General features: G+C 37.5%; 2 protein-coding genes across 2 annotated transcripts; one reads left to right on the top strand and one right to left on the bottom strand.

Moving 5' to 3' along the window:
* The first annotated feature begins 447 nt into the window (after positions 1 to 447).
* LOC113766427 (desiccation-related protein PCC13-62-like) lies at positions 448 to 1,681 on the top strand. The gene is made up of 3 exons (XM_027310621.1): positions 448 to 773; positions 922 to 1,147; positions 1,310 to 1,681. Exons 1-3 carry the CDS (start codon positions 448 to 450, stop codon positions 1,679 to 1,681), a joined length of 924 nt encoding a protein of 307 aa, XP_027166422.1.
* A 13,454-nt stretch (positions 1,682 to 15,135) lies between these two features.
* LOC113766428 lies at positions 15,136 to 16,581 on the bottom strand. The gene is made up of 4 exons (XM_027310622.1): positions 16,325 to 16,581; positions 16,080 to 16,183; positions 15,460 to 15,590; positions 15,136 to 15,378 (listed from the first exon to the last, which is right to left on the bottom strand). Exons 1-4 carry the CDS (start codon positions 16,579 to 16,581, stop codon positions 15,136 to 15,138), a joined length of 735 nt encoding a protein of 244 aa, XP_027166423.1.
* Between the last annotated feature and the right edge of the window lie 3,467 nt (positions 16,582 to 20,048).

Consider the following 20,048-nt stretch of genomic DNA (forward strand, 5'->3'; position numbering starts at 1 on the left):
TCCCTCTTTCTTTGCCGAACTTTAGAGCTACTTTGGATCCTACTGAGTCTCTCCTACTTTAATATTTTGTTTATCCAATCTGCTTACCTTCTCATCAACTCACTCGTACTATATGTTATATTTCGAACAGCTGACAATTTCGTCAACTACTACCGAAGTCTATGTCGACTAAATTTGCATGACGTTTTATTGATAAATTCTAGTTTCTTAGTCCTCTAGAATCTGCTCATTTCTTGGCGTTTTATAAGACCAAGTCATGCGTGGCTTCTGCATCCTTGACTTGCTAATTCCAATCTTGCCAAATGGCATTTCTGTGACATCCTATATACGAAGAGAAACCACATGCAAATCCAAAACTACGTATCCTTTGCCGCTTAGATACACCTATAAATAGCAACGTTTCTAAAATTTCTGCCAAGAGCTAGCTAAGTAGCAAATTATCTGGCCATGGCATCATCTACCTCCGCTGCTTCTAATTCTCCAGTCTTGATTCTTTCCTTGTCCATCTTCCTCATCTTCCCTCCTGGCTCTTTTGCCAGCAGTAAGTGGAAAATACCACAGCCAGATGTTGATCTCTTGGAATTTCCACTGAATTTGGAGTTCTTGGAAGCTGAGTTCTTTTTATGGGGTTCTCTGGGATATGGATTGGACAGCATAGCTCCTGAGCTAACCGGAAATGGTCCAGCACCTATTGGTGTTAAATATGCCAAACTGAGTCATCCTGTTAGAGATGTTGTTGCTCAATTCGCATTCCAAGAAGTTGGACATTTGAGGTAATCCACTGGCTGATCAGCATATAAAATTTCTTGATCACATATTTTTCTTCATTTACTCTAGTCGATAGGGAAATAAAAAAGGTTACTTTTTTGAAAACCATTGATAATTATGACAAATTTTCATCAATTTTTTTGCTTGAAGCAGGGCAATTAAGAATACAGTGCCAGGATTTCCAAGGCCATTACTGAACTTAAGCTCAGAATCATTTGCAACTGTGATTAACAGTGCATTCGGGAGAACCTTGTGGCCTCCTTTTGATCCTTATGCTAATGACATTAACTATCTCATTGCATCCTATGTTATTCCTTACGTTGGACTCACAGGTTATGTTGGAGCAAATCCAAACCTCGAAAGTCCTTCTGCAAAAAAAGTATGTTTCAAAGTTACAAAAATCAAAGCAAATTTTTTCCCTTTAATTTCACACAATTTCTCATACCTAATGAACTAAAATCAATATTTTACCACCTGGGCTCACTCTAAAATTTCGTTTTCTCCTAAAATTTTGCTAATCGACAGTGTTAAACGATTTCAGCTTGTGGCGGGGCTCCTCGGTGTGGAATCAGGCCAAGATGCAGTGATTAGAGCTTTACTATTCGAGCGGGCATACGTGATGGTAAAGCCATATGGGATAACAGTGGCAGAATTCACAGACCGTATATCATACCTAAGGAACCAACTTGGACATGCGGGTGTGAAAGATGAAGGGCTAGTGGTGAGGGCAAGTGAAGGTCCAGAGGGAAGAATTTCAGGCAATGTTCTTGCTGGTGACAAAAACTCCCTTGCATTTGGTCGAACACCAGAGGAAATTCTACGAATTGTGTATGGAAGTGGGAATGAGAACAAAACTGGTGGATTTTACCCCAAAGGAGCTGATGGTCGGATTGCCAAGTCTCATCTAGAGTAAATGATGCATACAACTTCAACCGAATTGATGATCAGAATTCAGAATTGCTGAGTCTAACATTTTTGTTATGGGCATTGATGATCAATTGGTTTGTTTTGCGTTCAAAATTTGAATGTATTGGTATTTTATACAACAACAGTCAACACCCCAAAATCCTATTTCCACTGTAAACAAAAACGTATAATAGAATACGGAATAATCTCTTGGTAAAAATAGTTTTTCTACCGTACTGATGGTGTTTTCGACATTTCCAAGCTACTGAAGATTAGGAGTGGCAATTTTCGATACGACTTGAAAACACGACAAGAACCTAACACGAAATTAATGGGTTTGGGTTGAGGTTTCGGGAGTTCGGGTCAGAATCGGGTTGAACCCGATGAACCCGAAAAGAAAACAGGTCGATTTCCGGTCAATCCATGGTGACCTGATATGACCCGATATGACCCGTTTATGAATTAAAAATAATTTAATAAACATAAAAATAATTTTATCTAACTAAACTAAGTTATTCTTTTTTTTCAAAGGCATTAATTACTTAATCCTAAATGAATTTATTTAATTTGTGTGAAGTTGAAATTATTATATTTGGACAAATAATATATTATATTATTTTTTGCTTTTATACTGTTTTAATTTATTTTATATTTTGTTTGGGATAAAACACTTTTACGGTGTATAATTTATTTTAGATTTGATTTGGAATTATTTATTTAAATTTTTATTACTTGATTATGTAATTATTTTTGTGAGAAATTGATTTTATTAGAAATTACAGTGATAAATTAATAAATTAAAATTAAATTTCGGGTCATTTCGGGTCGACCCGCCAACCCGAAATTTTCGGGTTCGGGTCAGCATACTTGACCTGTCGCGGGTTGATTGGTCGAGTTCGGGTCAACAGATTTTCTGACGGATCGGATCCTGACCCGACCCGCCAACCTGATTTGGACCCAATTACCACCCCCTACTGAAGATTATTCATCAATTGGTCCGTGTTATGGTCGTTAGGATATGTATTTATTAGTGCATACCAACTATGCCATAGCCAGGATTTTGGCCGCGGAATTGCAAGTTTGTTTATGCGTGTTTATGAATTCAACGAGCTGCATTTCCTCACTTCCGTTTAAATAATTGCAAGGAAATTGCAATTGAAAATGTGATTGAAAATGAAGTTTAAAATGAACTTTTAATAAGCTAGAAACAAGTAATCATCGCGGATACAAAAAAATATAAGACAAGAATGTTGCCATTGAAGTTGATCCTTCATTTTACACCTTCATGAAGAGAATGCCTAAACATTTACAATTTTGATTATTGTAAGAAATAAATAAATTAGACAACACAGATAGAAGAAATCTGGGACTATTAGTCTCAAAATGAACGTTTAACGAATTAGCAATTCCTTTTAACACAATAAGAAGTTATGAAGATCGAAAAATAAGATTTGAAAGAAGTTAAGATTTAAGTATGCGTAGGGCTAGCTAAAAGCTAGCGGGAGGCTTATAAAAAAAATCTTGACGGAGAGAAGGCAAGCTTGTAATTTTAAAACAGCAAGAGAAGGACCCTTGATATGAAAAGAAAATCTCATAAAAAACTTTGTTAGCTTATCAGAAAAAAAATTTTTAAAAAGAGAAAAAGTAACTTAAATTGAGCAAGACGATTCCAAATCGTCTCATATCTTAATATCTTAAATGAAACAATTTAGCTTTTTCGGTTAAGTGTACGGTGCCAGTTGTGAACAATATCAAGTGTATTGGTCTTAAGGGCGAGCCTCTGCATATCATTCATGTAATTGTCTCCATAGATAAAAGAAAATTTGTTGTTAGTTTAACGCTGGTAAAGGAGGAGTCATAGATACACGTATATTATCATGAGCGGATGGATTTTACAAGTGTCTTATTTACTCAAAGGGAGATTCTAAACCTAATAAAATAAAAGAGAAAAGAAAGCAGTATATGGAGAGGGAAAGAAGAGGCCTTCATACTTCACTTTATAAACTTGTGTTTCATAGTTTTACTTGCAAAAACTTTATGGTTTTGCAGGTTTTGAAAGATTGATCATCAATTCAAATCAAGTTAGAAGAGAATTATATGATTTATAGTGAATCTGAGGATGATTTGGGGAAAAATGCAAGTCACAAGTTCAAGGGAATGAACTATGAGCGAGAAATGTAAAGGGGAAAAACCAAGCTAAGAAGAAAGGTGGGATCTGATTGCCGATATGCACTGTGTAGAAGCAGGTCCAGGTAGTGGATTCAAGGAAGAGAGCAATGTAAATTATGGCATCTAAGATCCAGTCTTAGATCGAAACATGGCAGGACCAAATCCTACCACAGATCGTGGGCAGAAGCAAAATTGAAACAGAGATAATGGGGTCTGATGCCAAATCAGAAGTGAGCAGAACCGGGTCTAGGACCAGATCCACATCAAAAGAAACTATGGAAAATAGTGCAAAGTGGATCCGGGCTTACATGTACTAGAATCATAAAGCGGATCCTAAGGCAGTTCAAAGGAGCTTGAGGAGCTTTATATCGTCCAGTGGAATCGGAAATTCTTCACTCTTTGCTCTTTTAGTGACCTGTATTTATTTCATCAATTGCTGCAAGAATAAAATGAGTTTTCATTTGATTTTGTCTATGTGTAGCTAAGTTTTTTTTTTTTTTTTTGTGGCAAAACCCCATCCACAGGGTAAGAATGCCAATCCCTAATTTATTAATTAAAAAATCAAGTACATTGAGTTTGAGGGAGGCCAAACCTAACCTCAAAAAGAAAACTAGAAAACACATAGTTTTAACCTTTGTCTACTATAGTCCTCACAAAAAGGACACTTCTAGCATTCAAAACCATAGCACTTTTAACAGTCGAAGGAAGACATGAAACATTCTAAAAAATTCTATCTAAATACAAATAAAGAGAAGCCAACTTATCAACACACGAGTTAGCCTCACGAAAAATATGCACCACCGATGTTGAAAAATATCATAATAAACCCCTTATTTTCTATAAAATCATACATAACGGCCATTTAACTAATACTCTTGATCAAATCAAGCTTGTAAGCACCTGGGAACCCACCTCAACCTGTGAAGGATGAAACCCTCTCTCATTGCATAATTGAAGACCATGCAATAATGATTAGGCTTCTGCTAACAACACATCACATTCTCCAAACTCCTTATAATATGCAAACACGAATTTTCCTTCATCATTCCTAACCAAACTACCACCAAAAGCAAGTCCTTTAAAATACTCGCATCAGAATTTAGCTTGAGCTGCCCCAACGGTGGTTTCACCTAAGCGATCGCCACATGATGAGCCTTCTTGGCTGATGCGATTGCAAACTAAAACAAAACACATCCCTATCCCCTTTAAATTGTTTCTCCTTAAACACCCAATAACTCCATAAACTGATCAACCTGACATATTACAGTCAATGGATCACAAGAGCCACCCCTAAAATGAGCATTATTCCTTTCTAACCACATACACCAACAAATAACCATTGGAAAAATGACCCCTATATGATTTTTAAACACTAACAGATTAGAGTAAAACAATGTTAAGAAAATCGATGACAAACACCCACATCCATGCACGACCATCCCAAATCTCCTAGCAAAATGGGACCATACCTCCTTTGCTACTGGTCCTAACAAGAAGAAATGTAATGCTATCTCCTCTGCATTGTAACAACAACGACATCTTGATGGAAGACAAATACCACATCTCTAAAGATTAGCATCCAATGGCAGATAATTTCAAGTCAATCTCCAAGCAAAAAACAATAATTTCAACGATAGAGCAGAAGACCACAATAGCAAGTGTGACAGCCCCACCTTCCCTTAGGATGTACCCTAAGGGTTAGCGAACTGTCTGCCCAACTCTTGTCAGGACTACTAAGCCAAAATTCACATTTACCATACTAAAACGTGCAATTGAACTTCAATTAATCAATCCATACTATGTACGATGGAATCTCTAAAGATTCGACTTAAATTACAAGCCAGAGCATCCAAACTAATACAAATACATGTAAGGTTTACTAATACAGAGGAGCTCAAATAAAAAACAAACTATAACTAGCTCAACTCTTTCCCCAAAATTCACGCTCCAAAAATTTCACCTCCGTAAGGAAAACAAAGGTAACAGGGTGAGCTTTCGCCCAATGAGGTACCAATAAGGTCACGCAGTCAAGAATCACACAATTGCGATTTTAATCGATCAAATATAGGCATCAAATATAGAAATAAGTAAACACCACAGTTTAAACAGAGTAGTTCAGGTAAAAGGATGCAGATGGCTCTCAATAGCCAAATTCTCCGTTGCATTACTTGATCCAAACCCGTTGACACTCCGTCAACGATTAAAGAAGCAAAATCATGACCGTAGATCCCCACTTTGCACCAATTTTCGTCCACCAAACATACCCCTTACCGAACCCGAACACCAAACAGGAACAGTGGTGGTAATACTCGAGTATACCGGATATCAGAAGTATTCAGTGAATCAGTAATAGTTTCCTCATGGTTCGTCATTTTACCTCGACCAAACCCTTGTTTGATCAATTTGATTGACTACCAATGAGGTTTGAGCTCAAATTTCACAGTAAGGTCGTTGGATATTAACCTCCAAACAACATCAACTCATACACAAGTAACATATCCAAATTTCACAGGAAACCAGTCAAACAGTCAAAGGAAACGAGTGTGATAATGTACACCCTCGTCCCGTCCAGGATAACTAAAGTCACATTCATTCAAGTCATAAATTTCAAGCACAAGTAAATTAGTTAAGCAACAAGTCATACGAGTGGTACACTCACCAGTTCAAGCAAAAATAGCGTCAAAAGTTTCCTCCTGGATTACGCCCTTGATCACCAATAAGGCCTAAGATCAACCAAGGTAAAATAATTATGGTCCCTACATCCAATGCCAAGTGAACGGAATTCACAATTTAGACTCGACTATGAGTCGTATGCCTATCCAAGTTAACTTTCCAAAACCCAACATACACAGATAGATTTAGAGTGCAAATCAAAGAAAAATCCAAGTATATGTTAGGGCAAAAACTCAAGTAAGGTTTTGGAGTGAATGAGAGCATTTTGGACTCAAGAAAACATGAATAACCAACAAGTTTCTTATTCACTTCATGGCTGGAAAATTTCCAGCCGCAAAACAGTGAAAGAAACAAGATGTTTCACCACTTTATACTTATGATATTCACTCGACCAACTAGCACAACTTCAGCCAGCAATTTGGAAGAAAATCCCAATGAAAACCCTTCCATTTCAACCAAAACACAACACATAAGCAAAGCTTAAAGGTTCACTAAGCATATTAGGCAAGTACGTCAACAAATCAGCCCACAATCTAAGGTAGTAAGCTGCCCCAAAATTTGGACTGCATAACCCCTGTTTTGTCCTATATTTCCTCTCCAAATTCAACAAAAAATTTCATGGCCAAACCATCCAAATCAAGACCACAAGCTACTAATTTCAAAACTATAGAGCCACCAAAAATAGACAAGTATTCAGCTCACATGTCTCCATATCAAAGTTGGCTATCAAGCAAAATTCAACTCTACAAGCTGGAATTTCCATAAGCAAGCAAGTAAAACATGTACAAGCTGGAAAAATCACACGGCATGGCTAAAAATTCATAGTAAACCTGAGATTAACATATTAACACTGATTTCCCTCAACTAAAGCTGGAAATTTTGATTCCCTACACCAATCATGAATTTTTTCACATAATAACCCATAATCAAGCCTTAAATCTCCTCACTAGCAAGATAAAAGAAATCTAATGGGTTGTAGGCATGATTATCTTAAAACCCTATGAAGAGAGGCTGCCAAGACCTTATCCCTCCTAAATCTTTCCACCAAAGCCCTTACTCTTTCTTAGATATCACCTTTTGTGGAGTAGTTTGCAAGATTAATGGTTAACTCAAGATTCAAGCAAGAAATTTGAGGTGGAAGATGAAGTTTTCTTTCTTGTTTTTCCTCTCAATGGTTCGGCCACAAGAAGGAAAAGAATGAAGGATTTTTGCTTCAAATTTTCAAGATAAAGCCAAGGATAGTCTTGGTCAAAAGACTAACTAGATGGCCGACAAGTGTCGGCCTAGGGTTTGAAGCTTGATCTTTTTTGTCTTTCCTTTATCTCCAAGGTCTTATCTAAATTGGTTTCCTCTAGTTCACTCTTAGCACTTCTAGTCACACAAACCTTCTTAAATAATTACCCATTTTGTCCACTAAATTTATTACGCAACTCACTAGTGGGTCCCGCTTCTATAATGCGCTACGAACTTAACGTAAACTAATTTATACAAGAAAAATGATTTAAAAACTTGACTCACTTATAAAAATATCTAGGAAATTAAGATAATAAAGTAAAGTAAAGAAAATGTATTCGAAGAAATAAAATAAAATAATATAAAATAAGAAAAATTTTTGGGTCCTCACAGCAAGTCCGCTGTTGAAATATTTCTGCATTGTCGTAGACTGTTCCATGCAGACGTAATAGTAAAGGAACCTGAACTTGATGGAAGCCACACCAATTCATCCTTCACAGAACTCTGGAAGTACACATCATTGATCACACAAACAATATGCATTGGGACCCAACTTAATAGCCTTTCCTCATTCCAAGCATCCCTATCATAAAATTCAGCTACCAAAAAATGAGGTGGCTGATCAATTCCCAAATTTGAAGCCAACGGTTCATCAAACAACCATCTATCCCACCAAAAAATGAGGTGGCTGATCAAATTCCAAATATGAAGACAACAATTCATCAAACAACCATCTATCCCACCAAAAATCCACCTTACCCTCACCAAACACCCATCTTATATTACTTTCTACCAAATCACGCATCTCCTTTAACCTATGCCAAATAGCTCATGGACAATTTTAAGAAAATAATGCTGGATTTCGACCTTTAATATATTTCTCTTGCATAAAAGATGCCCAGAAAAAATCATTATAGCGTAATTGCCACCACAACTTACATGCAAAAGATGTAGCCATATCACCAAAAGAACGAAATCCAAGGCCCCCTTCCTCTAATGGAAAACATAAATTATCCCAAGCAGTCCAATGAATTCTTCTATTTTCCAACTCTTGATCCACAAGAATGTATTACACAACCTACCTAACTTAAAATCAATATAGCCTTCGGTGAATTCAACACTTGTAACAAATACATCTGGATGGATGCCAACACATGACGTAATAAGATCAATCTCCCCCATATTGACAACATCTTTGTACTCCAGTGTAATAACTTACTATCCTTTTTTGCCAATAACGCATCAAATAATACACCGTTTGGTCAACCTCTATATAACGAAAACTCTTGTAGACGAAACCCTAATGTGGATAAAATCAGCTGTTTCTGTTCATCCATTGCTTGCAAAGAAATAAAAAAGGAACTCTTCTGAACATTCACCTTCTATCTCGAATATGCCTGATATCTATCCAAAAATCCCTTGATCGCTGCTAAACAATCCAGAGAAGCCCTAGCAAACACCATAATATCATCTGCAAAAGCCAAATAAGGAACTTGTGACCTAGCTAAAGCATAAAAACACCTATTGTCCTGTGGTAATAAATGATACAATCCCCTTCCTAAAAAGATCTAGTTAACAAGGCATTGATAAGTAACTCCAGCATTTTTTAGTCCAAAGAGCATGGTAGTGTAACAATACATACCTTGGCTAGTGATGAAGGCTGTTTTCTCCTAATCCTCGTTACCCATTCCTATTTAGTGGTAACTTTTGAAAGTATCCAAGAAACAGAGGATCTCGTGACTTGTTGCTGAGTCGACCAGGGTGTCTATCCTCAGTAGCAGATAACAATCTTTCGGGCAAGCTTTGTTAAGGTCCATAAAGTCAACACATATGTGTCACCTCTCGCATTCTTTCTTGACCATTACGGGATTGGATAACTAGGTTGGGTATTGAGCCTCTTTTATCATTCTAACTAGCAACAATTTGTCTAGCTCTTCCACTATGGCTCAGGTTCTCTCCAGCCTAAAGTGCCTTCTATTCTGGTTTACTGGTCATACACGGGGATCAACATTGAGTTTATACATAGGAGATGCGAAGAACGTCTTCAATGGTCCAGGCAAAGACATCTTTAAATTCCCTAAGAAAACTTGCCAACCTTTCTCGAGTTGGGGAAGAAAGAGCCGAGCCTACCTGAATGGTCCTCTTTGGTTGGTCAGACTCTAAAGCGATCTCTTCGACCTCATCTCTAGTCTCTAGCCTCTTAGCCTTCACAGTCTTCTAGGCTTGATCACATCAATCAACAATATGTCTGGTCTTGACCTCCCTAACCTTGGTGGAGGCGATGAGTTGGTTAAGGTGGCCGACTACAAGGTGGTGAGATAGCAATCACGGGCTGCTCGCATGTACTGCTAACGTAGGCCACCTTCGTCGAAGTGGTGATAAGTAGAGAATATTGCTTGAAGGACAGTTAATATGGGTCGACCAGTCAGCATGTCATACGGCGAATCGACCTTCACTAAAGCAAAATTGACAAGAATAGTTCGGCAAAGGGGATAGCTCTCAATTGTCATAATTAGGGTGATAGGGTGTTAATTGTTGGTTATTTTATTATTAATTTCCCCTTTTTCCTTGCCAAATAGTGTTTTAAATTGTTGATATATACTAATATTTGGTATTTGGACCTATCTACAGGAAATGAATTTGAAAAGTGCTAAAAAAGGGGGACCTGCTGGAGGAAATTGCCCCACACATAAAAGAGTCCAAAAAAGCCTCATAAAGCTGGCCTGCATGAAGCTACAGACGGATGGCATTTCTTTTGGCTGATTAGAAGAATTGCTGACTAGGACTCTTGCTAGGAAGTCTTTGCCTAGCAATAGGAAACAAGAAGGAGAAAAAGTCGGCAGAGCTTCAGTTCACGGCTTGTACTCTTTTACTCCAATTTCGGCAGGGACCATGCGGAAAAGATTGATCATTAGTGATTCTTTGGAAAAGAAACGTACAGAGGCTTGTGAAGTGGAATTGGACTCTCAATTCGTGCGGGGACCACGGGACTAGATAGCATTAGTCATCTTCGGCTTTAAAAAAGAAAGGGGCGTACAGAGAGCTATTATCAATAGTTCTAGCCTAGCTTTTAGCATAGTTTAGTTTTATTCTTTCTTGGTTCTTTTGATAGCCTGGACCTCAATTAAATTACGTGACAATTTTCTCATGAGGTGGAACTAAGCCTCTCATCTAGTCAAAGGTCAACTTGAAGGCGCAGTTCCAAATATCTGTGAGATCGAATTAATTTTATTTATTTCTTTTATTCATTGGTATTTGTACGTTTCCTGATTTAATTGCTTATCTTGTTATGTTATTTGAATGTCAAGGGCCCGATATTCGAATTAACCTAATGATCTAATGCCAATTTAATTGATTGAATCCGTAATTGTTCAATTGATTAATACCAGTGGCGACTAGCGTGATTGGTTTCATGTTAGGGAAACGTATGATCTAACTTAAACAAACCCTCGTAGCGTGTTTGTTGGTTAGGGTTGGGCTTTTCTAGATCTTAATGCAATTAGGGAATTAAATCCTACGGTCGTACCTAGGGTTATTTCTTGGTTAGAGAAATAGTTAACGGTCGTACCTTAACTATCGAGAAATTAAGGAAAGGCTGGTTGTTCATCGCGTGTATGATAACTATAACCAATCTATTAATGAGTAATTGAATTATCTTTGCATCGATGATCAGTTGAATGGACTGTGTCTGAAAAGTTGCACCTTTGGCTAGAGTCGTAGTTGTTATTGATTAATTCTTGTTTATTTCTATTAGTTGTTTCATTAGTTAGTTAATTAGTTATTTTATATTTTCCAAAAATCCCCCATGCACTGAACTCTAGAAGAAATGAATTATCTCCAGTCCCTGTAGATTCGACCCTACTCACCGCTATATACAAAATTTGTATTTTTCTTGAGTAGGTAATTATTATTACACAGGCTCGACACCCTGTCATAGGGTAATCATCTCCTCGGGGTAAACCACGTGCCTCCTAACCCTACCACTGGGGTGCGTACATAAGCTAACTATTGATCTTTCAACTGCGGCTTCTCAAAAGTTTGATAATATAAAATGTTCATTGAATTGCTAGGATCGACATATACCTTTTGACAACAAAATTGTCGATGCATGCGTCAATTACTAAGGTTTCGTGATTGTTTGACGTGGTAGGTACAGGGTCATCAGGGGTACAGGCTACCCCCAGAGTGTGATGAGAGCTTGGCTCCATGGTGTCTAAGTGGGTCCACTTTCTGGAATTCTGACTATCTCCTCCTGTCAGCCCACCAACTATGGTATTTATAACCCCAGCTATGTTAGTCTCGTAATCTGGGATTTTGTCTCGAGGAGATCGGTCAGAGTCCCTAGGATCCCTAGGCACCTTATCATAGTTCCTCTCATCACGCCGCTTTTCTCAGTGATTTGCTCCTCAATTGCTCTTGATATGTTGTTTAAAGTATCCTTGTCTCAAGAGGTTCTCAATCTCTCTCTTAAGATCATTACAGTTCTCAGTTTCATGTTTGATATCTTTATAATATGTGTAAAAAAAGTTTACATTCCTTTTTTCCCTCTTTCCTATCATTTCGGGTGGGCTGACTGAGGTTGCGTTACTCCATTATAGCAAGAATGTGTGACCGAGTTGTAGTGAGGCATGTCAACTCACTGTCAAAGATCGAGGGCTTTCCCTTAGCTATTCTGTTAAATACACTACGTCGATTTCGGGAAGAGCTCTAACCAGTGGTTCCTAATGCCCCTATATTGACTCTACCTTGCTCACTTCTTTAGTCAGAAGCTGCTCGAGATGTTTGAACTTCTCTTTTTATGCAGTTTACATCCGCAACTTCGATGCCCTTATTGACCCTATTTTTAAGCTCATGTAGGCTTTGGGGGTAAGTTTGGTGCACCTCAGTGTTGAAGGCCCCAGCCTTCAATTCATTTGTAAAAGCTACTATCGTCACCTGCTCATCGGGGTTAGGAATTTGTACACTCTCTTTGTTGAACCATTGTAAATATTATCACAGAGACTCGTCGGGAGCATGGTGTATGTTCATCAAGTAAGCCAACGTCTTAGCCATGGAATGAGATGAGACGAACCGATGCATAGACTTGTCGACTAGCTCTTCCAGTGAGGATATTCTCCTAGGTTCGAGACTCTAGAATCATTTTCAAGCATTTCCTTGAAGAAACAAGGAGAAAGCTTGGCATATAACTGAATTAGGCACACAATATAGATAGAATGCTAAAATAAACGCCTTAAATTGGTCCTCTGTACCATCTCGCCCATCGTAGGTCGGTAAAGTTAGGAGCTTAAAGTTAGGGGTGACAATTGTCATTTATGTCATTGGTGAACGATGGGGCTCTCATGCAATCAGTGAAGAACCTAGCGTGACACTTCGGCACATCATCTGTTCGCCTTCCGAATAAGCCCTGAGAAAGGGCCTTGGATATTGACGCCAACTTGGAGTTGGGCTTGAGAGGAGTTCTTTTCGAGCCACTATGTCTCGGATGATGATTATCCGACTCTTCATCTGAAGGGATCTTAGAAGATGTGATAGACCTTTGCTTAGACGATTCGGCCGTCTCCTTCCCTTTCCTCTTGAAATACCTTCCTAGTTCCTCTAAGATGCTAGGGTTTTGCCATGAACTTGGTCATTTTAGTGAGGGTTTCTTCGTTCATAGACTGAAGATCCAATCCCTAATCCTCTATGTGCTAAGTGACTTCCGTAAGGATCGAAAACAACCTAATAGGGGGGGTGAATTAGGTGGTTTAAAAAACTGGCTAAGATATGAGTCACTTTTTGAGAACTTGCCCTCTTTTTCTAAAGGACCACATAATGAAGCAATTGATGAGAAAGCACAAGTGCTTGGGAGTAGAAGAGATAAACAATTTGTATTGCAAGACTGTAAGTAAAATGATAGAATAGCAAATCAAGTTTCAAACTCCACTTGAGTTTGAAAATCACTTTATATAGCAAGTTTCTTCAAATTGATCAACTTACAACCAATCTCTTGTATACAAAGGAAGGATCACTTCCTCCTCCCCCCAAGCCGCGCTTGGTCAAGAAATGAAGTTTTACTATCACTTGGATACCCTCACAAAGCTATACTATTGAAGAAATAGAAACACACTTGAAAAGTTTATCAAAAATTACACGGCTAAGAGTATAAATCTTCTTTAAAGAGTATACTCACACTTGAATCATTCAAGATCTGATGTAGTCTCAATGTACAAAAAGTTGTTTGAAGTGGTTGACTTTTTTCTTTTTATAAGAGACAAAGAAATTCTTCAATTAATGCTACCAACGGATAGAAAGTAGCTGAAGAGTCAACTAGCCGTTGGTGGTGTCGGACGTCCGGTAGGCTATTTTTCTGTGTCCGAACGCAGGCAGTGAGTTCAAGAAGTTTTCTTGAAATCTTTAGGACGTCCAATATCTCCAGAATATGCGTTCGAAGGTATGATGTAAAACTGAAAATTCTTCTTCAATTCTTTCGGACGTCCGGTGCCTCCAATGTTTTGCGTCCGAAGTGTCGCAACGTTTGTCGGACGTCCAGTACTCAGGTGTTATACGTCCGATCGAGGTCAGTGAGCTTAGAGGACTTGGCTTATCATCTTCGGACGTCCGAGGGTGGGTTCTTCATGCGTCCGAAGTTATTCAATGGTTGTCGGACGGCCAATGCAGTCTTTTTGTGCATCCGACAGCTATTTCAGCATATGTTAGCCTTTGAACCTGTTTTGCTCCAATTCTGAAAAGATCTAATCAGAGAATATTAGTAACATCCATTTATTTTGTAATCATCAAAAGTTACGGACTGAGATAAACAATTTTTCCATTTTTGATGATGACAAAATAATGGATGGAGTAAAGAAGTTTTAGATACAGCTCCCCCTTACTTAATGCATCCAAGGAGTATTCACAACTTCACCTCAGAACAATGTTCACTCCCCCTTAAAATGACTCCCCCTCACATATACATATCCATATCTTCCACTTTTTGTCATCATTGAATCAACCAGTAAAATTATCCACATTACCAACAACGTGGTTATCATTTTACATCATTGGCTCACCAATATTATCACCAGGTATTATCAGTAAGATAAAACACAACAACACCCATCCAAACTGAATTTAGCAAAACAGTAAAACAAAACACAACAGAACAGTAACATCATCCATCCAGAACAAGGGAAAATTCCACAGAAACAACATTCAACATAAAGGATAACTCAATAGTTTTACAGACCAATAGAGAAGTAAAATCCTTAAGACAGAGCACACCAAATGTCTTTAAATGCACAAGATGCAAAAATCTATTATGAACTATTATCCTAATCATGAAGTGCAGTAGTCTAGTAGTGCCTATATGGTGATTTTGGATGATCCAGGCCTTCTCCTAGCCAGACGAAACTACTCAGGATCCACTTGATCTTCCTCTTCAGTTTTTTCATCATCTTCTTCGGTTGCCTCTTCAGTAATTGGAGCCTTTCCTTTATTTTTGGGCTGAGAACTGGAAGCATACGCCTCTGGAGTAGTTTCAGTGCCAGGAGTAGGCTCAGTTTGCTCGGTTCTTGGCTCTTTTTGATGAACATTTTCATTGTCTACAGGAGTGGGAGGCACAAGAAGATTCCTTTTTCCAATGAAGGTAGCCAGCTGGTCGAATGACATGGTCATCATTAGACCATTTTCAATGAGAAAGATATGTTATTTGAGGTCCTCAAGCAAAGAGATGACCTCAAAGTTGGATGAAAAAGATTTGTTGGCTGACTTTCTAGGATGAATGGTGAAAGGTGAGACATACATGGACTGATCACGAGGGGTCCTAAGAGTAACAGGAGTTTCATGAAAGTTCTTTCTCGTAGACTCTGAAACAGTTTTCTTGTAACATCAATGGCCCTCAAAAAATTTCAAATTTTTCCTTTCAAAATATGCCTTTGAGAAAACTGATGATGCACTATCTTTGGGTGGCTTTCCAGTGAAGGGAATTTCAAAGTGAGCAAAGATAGGGGTCAGAAATTTTCCATAAGAAAGCTTCCTACGACTATCAGAACTGATTTTGAGCAAAAATTTGCACATCACAAAACCAAAATTAATTCTAATTTTTTCAACAAAACAGTAAAACAGATAAAGTTCCATTTTGTTTGTATCAGTTCTGTGACCATCAGTGGGCACCAACAGATTTGAAATAATGGTAAAAATAATCAAGTTTTGAGGACTGAGATCCTCCAATTTCGCCTCAGCAGGAGTGTTAAAATGAGTGTGAAAGTAAGTCATCAGTTTAGCAAGGTGAAAGTGATGGTAAGCAGAAGGAAATTCTTCATATGAGAAGAAATTTACAATTTTTCCTTTATAACCATCTTCAATTTTGGTTTTCAAGACAGAATTGACAACATCAGGAGTTAATGTGATATCAACAGAGTTGACTCTAGAGATAAGCTCTGTGTGTGAATTACCCTTCCTAAGATTTGTAAAAAATTAATGAAGCATATCAGGGTAAAAGGTATTGGGAAAGGTCAGAAGATGAATCCATTTTTGAAATTCAAAAAACTTAATAACTGGTTCGAAATCAAGCTTACGAAATTCGTAAAGAATGATAGACCTCTGAGTGATGAATCCTTTTTGTGAGATCAACTCGAACCTATCTCTGGCCTCGACATCTATGAACTTTGGCAATGGGGTAGGTTCTTTGGCAGGTTGAGCCTCTGGTTCCTTTGAAGAACGTTTTCTCTTTGCACTTCGTTTAGCAGTTGACCTAGTATCCTGAACACCGGACCTTGTCCTTGGTGACTTTCTGGTAGAGTGTTGAGGATTTTGCTGATCCTCAGCATTTTGTTCTTCGGTTTGATGCTCCTCCATCTGCTCAGGGGATGGATCAACAGTTGGAGCATTCTATTTCTTCTTTGCAGGTTGCTTCATCTTTCCACCACGAGTTCCAGTTCTCTTTTTGGATGCTCTGGTGGAGGGTTCTACAATTTCAACCTCCTCATCTCTAAGTCTAAAAGTGCATCCGACACCCGCAGAACCACCTCTAAATTTCACCATGATGTAATGCAGTTGATTTTTGTGGTAGAGTGTAATGTATATGCGTATCAGATTGACTAAGAATGCAATATGAACTACAATGGATGTTTGAATTGACCACAAGGAGTGGATTTTGAGAAGTTAGGGTTTCGGATGTGAATTGGGATTTATGGGGCAGTTGGGAGTTAGGAGACGTTATGAGGGACAGTAAACGGGCAATAGGAATGTAATGATGTCGGTTGGATCACTTTCTTGGAACTTGATTGGAAGAGAGAGTAATTTAAATTTTGAATTTGAGAGAGAAATGAAGGATTGCGTCCGAGACTAAGGATATAAATGAACTGAATGAAATAGATGACTTTTTTATAAGACGCAACATTTGAGTGTCGAACGGCCGAACGAAGTGAAGCGTCCGACACAACCGTCCGAACGAAAACTTTTCTGAAAAAATGATGAAGAACACTGTCGAACGTCCGTTCTAAGTCATCGGACGTCCGATAAAGAGTGACAGAAAAATTTTTAGAATATTTTTTCTGAGACGCCCAGTTTTGTTCTCAGATACACAAATTGATCCAGTGGTAGGGCTTTTGTGAGAATATCAGCAATTTGATCTTTAGAACAAATATATTGAACACAAATTTCACCCTTATTGACAAGATCACGAATGAAATGATGCTTTATGTCTATGTGCTTAGTCCTAGAATGTTGAATGGGATTTTTTGTCAAATTGATGGCACTAGTGTTATCACAATACATAGGTACACAATCATACACCAGTCCAAAATCATTCAATGTGTTTTTCATCCATAATAATTGAGCACAACAAGTTCCAGCGACAACATATTCCGCTTCAGTTGTAGATAATGAAATAGCATTTTGTTTCTTACTAAACTAGGATACTAAATAATTTCCAAGAAAGTTACATATACCTGTTGTACTTTTTCTATCAACTCTACAACCACCAATATCAGCATCAGAGAATCCACGCAAAGGAAGTTCATGACACTTAGGATACCATAGGCCAAAATTCAAGGTTCCTTTTAGATATCTAAGAATTCTTTTTACTGCATTTAAATGAGATTCCTTTGGACAAGACTGAAAACGAGCACATAAGCACACAACGAACATGATATCAGGTCTACTAGCAGTTAAGTAAAGCAAACTACCAATCATACCTTTATACTTCTTTTCATCAACTTTTGTACCTTCTTCATCCTTGTCAAGCTTGGTAGATGTGCACATAGGTATTCCGACCTGCTTTGAATCCTCCATTCCAAATCTTTTGAGCAGCTCCTTGGTGTATTTTGTTTGATTGATGAATGTTTCTTCTCGGGTTTGAACCACTTGGAGTCCAAGGAAGAAATTTAATTCTCCCATCATGCTCATTTCAAACTCTTTTTGCATGATATTGGAAAAATCCTTGCACAAGCTCTCATTAGTAGCACCAAATATAATATCATCCACATATATTTGTACAATTAAAAGATCACGTGAACTTTGCTTAATGAAAAGAGTAGTATCCATAATGCCTCTTTTAAAATCATTTTCAATCAAAAAATCACTCAAACGTTCATACCATACTCTTGGAACTTGTTTTAATCCATACAAAGTTTTTGAGAGTTTAAATACATGATTTGGATAAATTTCATTTTCAAAATCAGGAGATTGATCAACATATACTTCTTGATCTATAAATCCATTTAAGAAAGCACTTTTAACATCCATTTGAAATAATTTAAAGTTCTTGAAACATGTAACGGCCGAAAACATTCTAATTGATTCCAGCCTAACCACGGGTACAAATGATTCATCAAAATTAATTTCTTCTTCTTGAGTATATCCCTTGGCTACAAGTCTGGCCTTATTTCTTACTACCTTACCTTTGTCATTCATTTTGTTTCTAAAAATCCACTTTGTGCCAATGACAGGATGATCTTGTAGTCTAGCAACAAATGTCCACACCTTGTTCCTTTCAAAATGATTTAACTCCTCTTCCATAACTAAAATCCAGTTCTCATATTTCAATGCATCAACAATATTTTTGGGTTCAAAGTGTGAAACTAATGCAAAATTATCCATCAGTTGTTTAGAGGAGGAACGAGTTTTGGCCTTCTCGGATGGTTCACTAATGATGAGCTCCTTAGGGTGGTTTTGAACAAATTTTCAAACTCTTGGAAGATCGTTAGGTGTACTAGTGTCTCTATTATTGTCTTCCTTTGCTGGACTATCTTGAGTTTCATCTTCCTTTGAATCATTTTCTGGTAAAGCAATGCCTTGGTTAGTGATTGTGAGTTTCTTTAGTTCTTCTTGAATACCCGCATCATCATCTTCACCACTACTTATGGAAATGTCACCCTTAGATTCATCAAAAGTGATATGTATAGTTTTCTCTATAACCAAAGTCCTTCGATTATAGACTCTAAAGCCTTTTTTATTCTCACAATATCCCAAAAAAATTCCCTCATCAAATTTTTTATCAAACTTTTCAAGATGTTCTTTGATGTTTAAAATGAAGCATTTGTAACCAAAAACTTTAAAATATCCAACAACATGCTTTTAATCAAACATCAGCTCATATGAGGTTTTGTTCAAGATTACAAGAACTCTATTCATGGTATAGCAAGCTGTATTTATAGTTTCAGCCTAAAAGTATTTTGGTAAATTACACTCACTTAGCATGGTTCTAGCAGCCTCTTGAAGAGTTCTATTTTTTCTTTCAACAACACCAATTTGTTGGGGAACTCTTGCAATTGAAAATTCATGTGTAATACCATTGTTGTTACAAAATTCTGGATAGCCACAAAAATGAAATTCTGAGCCATTGTCACTTCTGATTTTGATGATTTTCAATCCAATCAGATTCTGAATTTTTGCAAATAGTGAAACAAAGTTTTTGAAAGCATCATCTTTGTGTGCAAGAAATATCACCCAAGTGTATCTAGAATAATCATCAACAATAACAAAGCAAAATCTTTTGCCACCTAAACTGGTAGTTCGTGTAGGATCAAATAAATCAAGATGTAAAAGTTCTAGAGGCTTTGTAGTAGAAACACATTTCTTGGGTTTAAAAGGCACTTTGACTTGTTTTCCAAATTGGCAAGCATCACAAATTCTGTCCTTTTCAAATTTGATCTTTGGCAGACCTCTAACAAGTTCTTTTTTGGAAATTTCTTTTAGCAGATCTATATTGAAATAACAAAACCTTCTATGTCTCAACCAGGGGTCCTCATTTACTACTTTGAGATAACTAAGGTTAGAAGAATCAACTTTTTCAAGGATAACTACATAAATGTCATTAATTT

Source organism: Coffea eugenioides, chromosome 3 (assembly GCF_003713205.1).
Source record: "Coffea eugenioides isolate CCC68of chromosome 3, Ceug_1.0, whole genome shotgun sequence".
Taxonomy (NCBI): domain Eukaryota; kingdom Viridiplantae; phylum Streptophyta; class Magnoliopsida; order Gentianales; family Rubiaceae; genus Coffea; species Coffea eugenioides.

Coding starts and splice junctions, on each gene's coding strand:
- LOC113766427 (XM_027310621.1), top strand. CDS start 448: ATGGCATCATCTACCTCCGCTGCTTCTAATTCTCCAGTCTTGATTCTT. Junction 774..921: donor CAAGAAGTTGGACATTTGAG/GTAATCCACTGG, acceptor TGCTTGAAGCAG/GGCAATTAAGAATACAGTGC. Junction 1,148..1,309: donor AAAGTCCTTCTGCAAAAAAA/GTATGTTTCAAA, acceptor AAACGATTTCAG/CTTGTGGCGGGGCTCCTCGG.
- LOC113766428 (XM_027310622.1), bottom strand. CDS start 16,581: ATGGAGGAGCATCAAACCGAAGAACAAAATGCTGAGGATCAGCAAAAT. Junction 16,184..16,324: donor AAAGGATTCATCACTCAGAG/GTCTATCATTCT, acceptor TACAAATCTTAG/GAAGGGTAATTCACACACAG. Junction 15,591..16,079: donor GAAAACCAAAATTGAAGATG/GTTATAAAGGAA, acceptor AAACTGTTTCAG/AGTCTACGAGAAAGAACTTT.